General features: G+C 36.4%; 1 protein-coding gene and 1 long non-coding RNA gene across 2 annotated transcripts in view; both read left to right on the forward strand.

Annotated features, from left to right (window-relative positions):
- Positions 1-2,525: 2,525 nt before the first annotated feature.
- On the forward strand, positions 2,526-3,591 carry LOC112708311 (uncharacterized). The gene is made up of 3 exons (XR_003156300.3): positions 2,526-2,593; positions 2,896-3,019; positions 3,150-3,591. It is a non-coding gene; the product is annotated as an uncharacterized lncRNA (long non-coding RNA).
- A 952-nt stretch (positions 3,592-4,543) lies between these two features.
- The window catches only part of LOC112705779 (tRNA-dihydrouridine(47) synthase [NAD(P)(+)]-like), a 5,859-nt gene continuing 291 nt past the window's right edge, over positions 4,544-10,111 (forward strand). Inside the window, exons 1-10 of the mRNA XM_025756744.3 lie at positions 4,544-5,589; positions 5,681-5,797; positions 5,923-6,165; positions 6,686-6,920; positions 7,030-7,283; positions 7,849-8,121; positions 8,337-8,618; positions 8,759-8,879; positions 9,267-9,436; positions 9,925-10,111. The exon at positions 9,925-10,111 is cut by the window's right edge and continues 291 nt beyond it. Of these exons, the coding sequence (XP_025612529.1) occupies positions 5,332-5,589; positions 5,681-5,797; positions 5,923-6,165; positions 6,686-6,920; positions 7,030-7,283; positions 7,849-8,121; positions 8,337-8,618; positions 8,759-8,879; positions 9,267-9,436; positions 9,925-10,023 (2,052 nt within the window). The 5' untranslated portion in view covers positions 4,544-5,331 and the 3' untranslated portion in view covers positions 10,024-10,111. The remainder of the gene's footprint in view (positions 5,590-5,680; positions 5,798-5,922; positions 6,166-6,685; positions 6,921-7,029; positions 7,284-7,848; positions 8,122-8,336; positions 8,619-8,758; positions 8,880-9,266; positions 9,437-9,924) is intronic.

A 10,111-nucleotide genomic window follows, 5' to 3' on the forward strand; every position in this document is an offset into this window, starting at 1 on the left:
TAACTTGAGCTACAGAAGTTCAAATGAGGCTGTTCCAGTGGCATTAGAAAGCTAACATCCGGGGCATCAAAATCAACAAGACATTGAGTTGAGTGTGTATACGCACACAATGTGTGAATACAAACGTGTCTGAGCGCATGTCTCAATTAATGAAGCACATGACCAGAGATTTCTAGCCCATTTTGGACCCAATCTAACTCATTTCTGATGCTATTGAACCAAGAATTGAAGGGAGATGAACCAAGTAGTCATAGTTTAAGTTTTTTTTATCATGTTTTAGGTGATTCAAGAGAGAAAAGTTCCAACTTCTCTCTAGAATTCTAGGGATTTACTTAATTTTCTCTTTAGTTTTAGGTTTTGATCTTATTTTAAGTTAGTTTTCCTTACTTTTTATTGTTCTAGCATCTTGACTCTCTTAGTTTACTTATTATTTTCATGCTTATGAACTCTTGTTAATTTTGATTCCATTTAATGCCATTTGATGTTTTATGTTTTTTTGATGCTTTTTTGGGTTATTGTTATTATTTTCTTGCGATTGGTAGTTTAGATTTTATTATTATTGTAATTTACCATGTTTCTCCTTTTATGCATGCCAAGTGTTTGATAAAATGTCTCTTTTAGTTTTAGTGTAGTTTTTCACACTCTTGGCTTGGGATTAAGAACTAAAGTGACCTTGAGTCATTGATGTCCAATATCGATTGTGACTTAAGATTGTTAGTTGATTTGGTTTTCACTAACGCTGGTCTTTCACTAAGTTAATTAATGAGTTGGCTAGGATTTGTGGATTGAGATCAATTATGCCTATTTGACTTATCCTTGATGTTATGATTGACTAAATGAGATTAATTCTTCACAATTACCATGATTGTGGTCAATGACTAGGATAGGAAGCCTTGAATCTCAACATTTGCTAAGAGTTTCTTTTTGCCAATTGAAATCCATTTTCATTGCTATACTTGTTTTGAGTTTAATTCCTCGCATGCTTCTTTTACTTTCTTGTCATTTACATTTCTTGTCAGTTGTCATCACAATCTCCATTTTTCTCATAGCCAATAATTCAACACTTAATTATAATTCCTAGGGAGAATGACTTGGAATTCTACTCCTAGTTATTTTGGTTTGTATTGTGACAAATTTTTAAACTTTGATTGAGAGTTAATTGTTGGTTTAGACTATGTTTGCAACGAAATTACATTGATAAATTCTAAATCGACGTTTGGCTCCTCATAAGAATCCACTCAAGCTGGGTTATATTGGACAAGTAATATATATTTCACATCATGTTTCTGTTTTGTGTTTTTCATGTTGTCTATTGATTATTCCATGATTGCAGAAAATTGAAACAAGAAAAGAAGTGCTACATATCCATTGCAATATTATAAGCATGAAGCGATCAAGTTCTGCAATTAAATTTGAACAGGTCACCAAAGATAGAACTTAATGATGAGGGGTGTTCATTGTCATTAGAGCTGAGTGCATATGTAAAACAAAATCCAGACACAATTAGAGGTCCTGCTATTACTCCAACTAATAGTCCTGAGCAACGATCGCTGCTAATTTGTTATTGACTACAACTAATATTGGTACCTCATCACTATCAAGCTCAAATCCTAGCACTTCACCATTTTTCCAGAGTGATATTTATGAAAGGCAAAGGCATGAGGGACTGAAAAATCTGGAGGATATTGAATCTGACTTGGAGAGTGAAAGGCTAAGTTTATCTTCAAAAAAGTTCATATATTCTGAATAAGTTTATCTTCAAGATATTAGTGAATTTTTACTTATTTATTTCTTTATCATTCTTAGAGATGTTTATATTATGTATTATTACATGAATATCAAAGATGTTAGGTACAATGTTCTGAAAATCGGACCGGATCGGCCGGTTCAATCAGATTAACCGAAAATCAGTCACCTAACCGGTCCACCAACAGAACCGCCCTGCAAAAAATCGGTTTAAAAACTGGCCGAACCGGTAGTTAACCGGCGAACCGGGCCGGTTTCTGCAGGTACCGGTTTTCTCTCCTGATAATGAAACGGCGCCGTTTTGCTTTTTTTTTAAAAAAAAAAGTTAAGAACGCGTGATGAATTGATGAGCCAGCCACTTTAGCATACCCTAATCCCTAATATGCTAATCCAGGAAGCCTGCCCCCAAGCCTAGCTTCCACCACCGCCTTGTGCCTCTATTGCCGCCGTGCCGTTCGTCGCACCGACCCCTGTTCGCTCTCAGACTCACCAGTCGCAGGCACGCTATTTCTTCCTCGAGCGTCCGTCGTCTTCCTCTTCCCCTGAAGCTGCTGCATGCCTGCATACGAAGGAGGAAGGACAACAGACCTGAATCGAAACTGACGCCGGAGCTAGGGTCACTCACCGTCGCGGGTCACATACTTATCCTTATTAGTGGTTACATTCATATGATTTTCTTAACAGTTAATGATTATTTATCCGCTTTGATTTCCTTGACATAACATAAATAGTTAGTATTATTATAGTTATAAGTGTTTTAAACTTTACTTGGCAGTGCTAATCGAGGTGATAGCTTAGATCGTAATATTGATGAAAAAATCGCTCAACAAAGGATTTCTTGATTCTTGTAAGTGAAAATTTTTTCAAATAGGCACCAAAAACTGGTTACAATTTGCTAAAATTCAAATTAGTTTGATATTTTTTACTGTGGTGGGTGGTTTTAGCAAACAGGAAGAACTGAATTATATAATATGCACTTGACTTAGTATAGATGCACAATGGGTAATCCCTTGAGGGACATTTATTTATAGACACACTTTTATGTGAAAGATATTGTTGATATTGATTTATCTTGACATGCTTACTTACCTTTGGATCTTGTTAAACAAGCTAAATGTAGAGATTGATAACTTGTTTTCATTATATCAGGAAGGTCATGAGGAAGCTCAAGAAGAGTTGCCTAAGAAAGCAAAAATCTTCTTTAGTACTGCAGTTCAGAACTGGGATGCTGACTTTTATGTGAAAGTTGATGACAGTATTGACATTGATCTGGGTAAAGAGTGTTTATATTTTGATCTCCTTATATAGTGTGTGTGTGTTTTTTTTTTGATAAGCAGTTAACTATTTTTTTTTTCAATATGAAATTATTGACACATTTTTTTATATGTTGACTGGCCTAACAGAGGGATTAATTGACCTTCTTAACCGCCACCACGGTCAGGATGGGGCATATATTGGATGCATGAAATCTGGAGAAGTGATATCATAAGAGTACTTTCTTTAACTGAGTGAATTATGATTTCATATATTTTATTTCATGATAAGTTATCCGTGCCCCTTTCCTGCCTATGGTTATACTTCTGTTTGTTGTTAGTTCTCCTTCACCAAATGTTAAATATGTAACCAAATACAAGTTGAATCTTGCCAGTTTTGGATTAAGCTTATAAGCATCATTTTGGTTGCTTTTCAGGGGCAAGGCATGCTACGAGCCTGAATGGTGGAAATTTGGGGATGAAAAGTCGTAAGTGATATAACTTTCTATGGAAGTTTTTGTTTATTAAAGGAGAGATTTAAGTAGCAATGATTACCTTACTGCAATTACCTTGTCATACCTTGTCATTTATGTGCGTTTTGAATATTGTCATTTGAAGTTGTTTATGACCTTTTAATGATAAATTGTGTATTGTTCATTTTGTGAAATTGTTAAATTTTGAATTTTATTAGTTTAAAAATTATAAAATTATGTATTCAATTTTGTATAATTTCACTCTATATTTAATTAAACCGGTTCAACCACGGTTCAATCATTGAACTATTAAACCAGTCACTTGACCGGTTCGATGACCGGTCCAGTTCTCGCAACCTTAGTTAGGTATGATTATGATCGATACAAGCGACCCTTTTGTTTAAGAATAATTTTTATTATTTTAGAAATATTATATAATATTATTATGTATCTTCTTTTATTTTATATTATTTGACTAATTTAATTAAAAATACAAAATTATATATATAATCATATTACTAAATATTAGGTTTTAGAAAAAAATTATATATATATATATATATATATATATAAATTAAAAAAAAAACAGTGAGGGCATAAGGCTACGATTATATAATATAGCTATAGGTATATAATATTACTATGTTTTTAAAGTGATGTAGTTAAGTGTGACCTATTCTTCTTAATTTGGTAAGAATAGAAGTTGAAAAGCATAGTCTTTGGTCCTGAATAGTATCATTAAAGAAGGCTATATTTTCAAAGGCCAAAAATATAGTTTTTGGTACAAAAAAACATAGTCTCCGAGAATAGACAACACTCGAATAGACATCTCCCACTAAAAGGTCTTTATAACCTAAAATGTGTAGTCTTTTTTTTTTCACTTTAGCTATACTTTTTAAGTGTGGCTGAATAGATATTTTTTTAATGTTAATTTAATATTTTAATATCTTATTATTAGCTTACAAAATTTTCAATCTACTCCTAAATATATATGATTCACTTAAGAAAAATGAAAAATGCACCAAATATGCCTGAATTATTAGAGAATGCGAGAATTATAACCAAGAGCTTGGCAGCATTCAGTTGTTTACCGTAACTAGAAGCAACCTTGAACATAAAAGAAAAGAACTAGCAAAACAAACAAATTCAAATTCAAATTTATTTGAAACGAAAACTTCTAGAAGATTCAATTTGGATCAAGAGTAAGTAAGAACCATCAGCTGTTTTGCGAATCATTTCCGAGCCTCCGTGTCTTTCAGCTTCGACGCTTCAACCACGGCAATCTCCTTCAGTGACTCAGCTTCGGAGTCATGTATATGATCGTTGCCACCCCACTGTCGTGATGATCACCACCTCCCACTCCTTGCGTTGCCCGTGGAAAGATCACTCCCCATCGTTGCACGGCACGTGGCACAATCTTGTTGTTCACAAAACCGTGGCCTATGGATGAACAATACAACCTGTGCTAACTACAAATCCTAGCCCGTGAGAAAAGACGAAAGAGAGGGGGGAAGTAAGAGAGAGAGCGTACGCGCGTGGATTCGAATGGAAGGCCAAAGGCGCGGGTAACTTCGGTTCACACTCCCAAGGACAAATCTGTCTTTCTAGACCACCGTATAAGTACCGTAGTTGGCAGTTGGCACATAATGTATTTCGTGGGTAAAAAAGCAGTTTCCTTTTAAAATAGATTAGCTGACGTTGTTGTGATATCTCATATCTCTGAAACATAAAACCCTACTCTATCTCCATCACTCCACTCCGTGGGAGCAGTTATGGGAGCGTAGTGTTGTTTAGTGGCATTAGAAGGCGAAGGACAAAGAAAAAGGCTTTTTGTTTTTGCGGTGTCAAGTTTCAGGTACATGGAGGCGGAGGAATCCCGGTCCCAGTTACCGGGAGACGAAGCAACAGCGGTTGAGGTAACCGCTGAGCAACTGGTGGCGAGGGCCATAGCTCCCATCAAGAAGGAATTCCTTCGCCCACCACCTGTTCGCTCTTCCTCCGCAGACAACGAAGCCGCTGCCGCCGCCACCAATGATAATAAGAACCCTGCTCATCCTGGTTCGGGTCTTCTAAAGGACAAGAAGTCCAAGCGCCAGCTCAAGCGTGAACGCCGTCAGGTTAGCTACGATTCCCTTCTTCCCTTCATTCATTCATTCATTTCATATTCAATTCCTATTTTTTAAACCATTCCAAACACTGTCTCTGCAGGAGCAAAAGTCGGCACGAAACCTCTGCCCGGAAGTTGCAAAGACCGGTGATGTTACTTCATGTCCTTATAAAGACAAATGCCGCTACAGCCATGATATTGAAGCCTTCAAGGCCCAGGTACTGTACTTAATTGCTTTCTTTTGTTTGATGCCCACCACATGTTTGTTTATGCTCTGAATTATAACCTTTGTTGGAAATAAATGTTGTTTCATCACTAAGTAAGAAAATGCCTTTAAGTGCAGAAACCAGCTGATCTAGAAGGACAATGTCCTTTTGTTAAGTCTGGAGGGCCTTGCCCTTATGGGTTAGCATGTAGATTTTCAAGTACCCATGAAGATGGTGTTCTTTCTTCTACTGGCCATCTCAACGGTCTTAAGAACAGTTCTGAGGTTAATGGATTGAGCAAAGATGTTCAGAAGCTTCTGTGGAAAAATAAGATGAGGTTCTCCAAGGCTGATGCCAAACTCAAAAGTCTTGGCCTCTTGGTATGTTGATTATTCTTTAACTTACATGCTTCTTTATCTATGATTTTATGTTTTATTTCTCCCTTTCCCTATGAAATACCCGGAAAAGTGAAGACTTTTTACCTGTTGTAGTTGAATAAAGTATAGCTAATTAGTTTGAAGTGGTGTTTTTCTAACAGTTTTTGTTACTTAATTAGTAGGTTATGAAGCAGACCCACACGAGTAAAATGCTTGTGTGGGGTACTTAAAATGTTAAACTTAGAAACTGAGAAAATAAACTAGGTCAACTTTAATATCCAATTCCAATACACATGCAAATCTTCGTTATCATGCTCCTAGCTTTGCTTTGTGATTCTTCCTTTGGTTCATTTTATTATCTGGCAAAGATTTGATAACTGTTTCTGCCTTTTTTTATGCTTCTCCTTTAAGCCTGTCTCTGATGACAAGAAGCGTCATTTTAATTGCCAATTGTATTCATTCCATATTTGATTCATCTTACCTTTCTTCTCGCTGCCCTCCTCTCTTCTGAAAAAAAATTCAGTGCCCCAAGTCAAAAATGAAGGACATGGAAAATAAAGATGGTGAAAATGGCGGTTCAAATAAGTGTAGCCTTTCGGATGACAATGGGTGTTGTGAAGTAGCCTCTGACTTGGGTCCTAAGTTGGAAGAAGCTATAAAGGATGATGATGCTGATGCAAAATATGAAACCGATGAACTTTGTCCACAGAAAAGAAGAAAAACTGGAGTAAATTGTGATCCTAGTGAGATAGAAAAAGGTCATATCTTCATCTCCAGATTTTTTATGGTTTGGAATCAATAAATGGAGTAATTTTATGTTCTTTTACCTTAGAGTTAATGTAACTTTTTTCCATACTGCTGAAACAGGTGTGAATGTTACTGAAGAAATTGAAAGAGGCAGCATAAATACTGAACCAGAAGCAGGATGTGATACTTTAACCATAAAAACTGATCTAAGTCTGAAGTTACATCCACGTGAAAAGAAGCTTATTGATTTTAGGGACAAATTGTATCTTGCACCCTTGACCACAGTTGGAAATCTCCCTTTTAGGAGGGTTTGCAAAGTATTAGGAGCTGATGTAACATGTGGTGAGATGGCAATGTGCACAAATCTTTTGCAGGTACATACATGGTTTTTCTGCTAGTTGATTTTATTGCCTTGTTTCATTGTGTTGTGGTGTATATCTTCTTTTTGGTGAGTGTTTCCTCTTATGCTGGCTACTTTACTTTTAGCTTTGCCAGTTTCAGCAGCATTGAGCTACTGAGTTTTTGCAATCATCACAGGCTTTTCTGATACAGTTGAGAGCTCTCCTTTTCTCCTAAAGCTTTTGAGATTGACCCATACCCAGTAAATTCATAATGTTGCATAGAAAATTTTCCTCCAAATATGGGAATCTTAGTATCAGGATTTAGAAACCATTAGTTGATGCATGCTTTAAAATTAGTTGTGTTGTTCTAGTTATAATTTGTATATCTATTTATTTTTCTCTTCTGCTTGTTCTATACTCTTAAATTTAGCTTTCTAAAGTCCCCGTCCCCTGCCTTCTCTCTCTCTCATAAATTATATTCTGCAGAATCTGCACAACTTCATCTTTGCCATGTTTTCCTCCGCATTTAAGCCTTTTTTTCATTCTGTAGCGAAGCTACATTTACATTCCATTTGTTTTGATTTTGCTATGGTTGTAGGGTCAAGCTTCTGAATGGGCATTGCTGAGACGTCATTCATCTGAAGATTTATTTGGTGTACAAATCTGTGGTGCATATCCAGATACTGTGGCTCGCACTGTTGAACTAATAGAACAAGAATGTACAATAGATTTTATTGATATAAATATGGGTTGCCCTATTGACATTGTTGTGAATAAGGGTGCTGGATCAGCTCTTCTGACAAAACCAATGCGGATGAAAAATATTGTTGAAGTAGCTTCAAGCACAGTGGATAAACCAATAACTATCAAGGTATTTGTAATGCTAAGTACTTTACATTTGCTGTTGGCCATTCTTCTGTTTGTTGGGTTTGATATGGTATCATATTCAAGGCAGCATCTTGATATCTTCTTTTGCCCACTTTTCTCCTAATGAACTCCTATCACCTTTTGCCGGGGAAAAATAAATATTACTTTAAATTTTTCTCAATGAGTATGCTCAACTTGTGCGTACATCTGTTTAACCAGGTACGGACTGCTTATTTTGAAGGAAAGAATCGCATTGATTCTCTCATTGCAGACATGGGCTCTTGGGGAGCTGGCGCAGTAACAATACATGGAAGGTCACGTCAACAGCGCTATAGCAAGCTTGCTGATTGGGATTACATATACCAGTGTGGAAGGAAGGCCCCTAAGACATTGCCAGTAGTGGGGAATGGGGATGTTTTTTCGTTTGTAGACTGGAATAACCACAGAACTGCATGTCCTGAACTTGCTACCTGCATGGTTGCTCGTGGTGCTCTGATTAAAGTTAGTATCCTTGGTTCAAGTGTCCATTCTTTTATTCTCTGGACTTTATTGTTATGTTATTTGATCTTGAAATTATCACCTGGAATTATGGTTGCCAGTAGTATATTTCGGATATTTTAACTAATGATTATGTTATGCAGCCTTGGATATTTACTGAGATCAAGGAACAGAGACATTGGGACATCAGTTCTGGTGAGCGACTAAATATTCTCAAAGAGTTTGTGCATTTTGGCCTTGAACACTGGGGATCTGACACAAAAGGTATGTTCTCTCTCTCTCTCTCTCTCTCCCTCTCTCTCTCTCTCTCTCTCTCTCTCTCTCTCTCTCTCTTCTTTTGAGTTGTGGTAGGCAAGTAGTTTTATTATATTTGTATAATTGCAAGACATTATTTTTTGTTGTCAGATAGTTGCATACATGAAGTAATGTATGTATGTATGATCTCCATACAGACTAGGTAGCTCCAGTTTATGTCATCTTCATGCAAACCAAACAATAAGTGTGTAGTGGAGGGTCCTTTAAATGAATATTTTAGCGGTATTATTTGGATTAACTACTTACAATGTATGCATGCACATAGTAATTTGGATTTATCGATGCTTATTTTGCTTCATGTTTTGTTTACTATTGTGGATATGTATTGTGTTACAGGAGTGGAGACGACGAGGCGGTTCTTGTTGGAATGGCTTAGCTACACTTGTAGGTACGTACCTGTTGGTCTTCTGGAAGTGATTCCACAACGAATAAACTGGCGTCCACCTTCTTACTATGGGCGAGATGAGCTTGAGACGCTGATGGCCTCAGACTCAGCAGCTGATTGGGTATGCAATTCTTTACATATTTTATTATTAGGCTATGTTTTTCGATTTGTTTGGGTGTGTGTTTCCTTGGAGGTGTATTCCGACATCTGCTGTCTCCTATGGCAGAAATAGACTAGTTTGTTCTATAGTATGTAGACGGTGAAAATGCTTCCTGTTGAAAGATGGAGATTGAGTTAAATGACACTTCTAATTATTTATTTTAAATACAATCTATGAAATCGTTTTCAAACAAGTCAATATGATTATCATTAGTTGTTCAGCTTATGTAGAAACTTTAAACTACCTAATTGATAAATAATTAGAATTGAAATTAGAAAATAGCAACAAAGCAACAAGCCTACGAAATTTGAAATCATTTTCTGGAATTAAGCTTGATGCGTTATATTATCATTTAAGCATCTTTCTTACCATAAAACATCTTATCATCCCCCCGATTCATGCTGCTAAGGAGTGATTATCCTATTTGCCTTTTGCCTTTTCATATGCAGATACGCATATCAGAGATGCTACTAGGCAAGGTTCCGGATGGCTTTACATTTGCTCCAAAGCATAAATCAAATGCTTACGATAGAGCCGAAAATGGCTGACCCTGCAATTTTCTTTCCAATGCTGGTTCTGATGAGAAGCAACTGCTGACTCATGAACATGCCTTGACATTAGCCAATGCTGTGGAGA

Source organism: Arachis hypogaea, chromosome 8, assembly GCF_003086295.3.
Source record: "Arachis hypogaea cultivar Tifrunner chromosome 8, arahy.Tifrunner.gnm2.J5K5, whole genome shotgun sequence".
Lineage (NCBI taxonomy): Eukaryota > Viridiplantae > Streptophyta > Magnoliopsida > Fabales > Fabaceae > Arachis > Arachis hypogaea.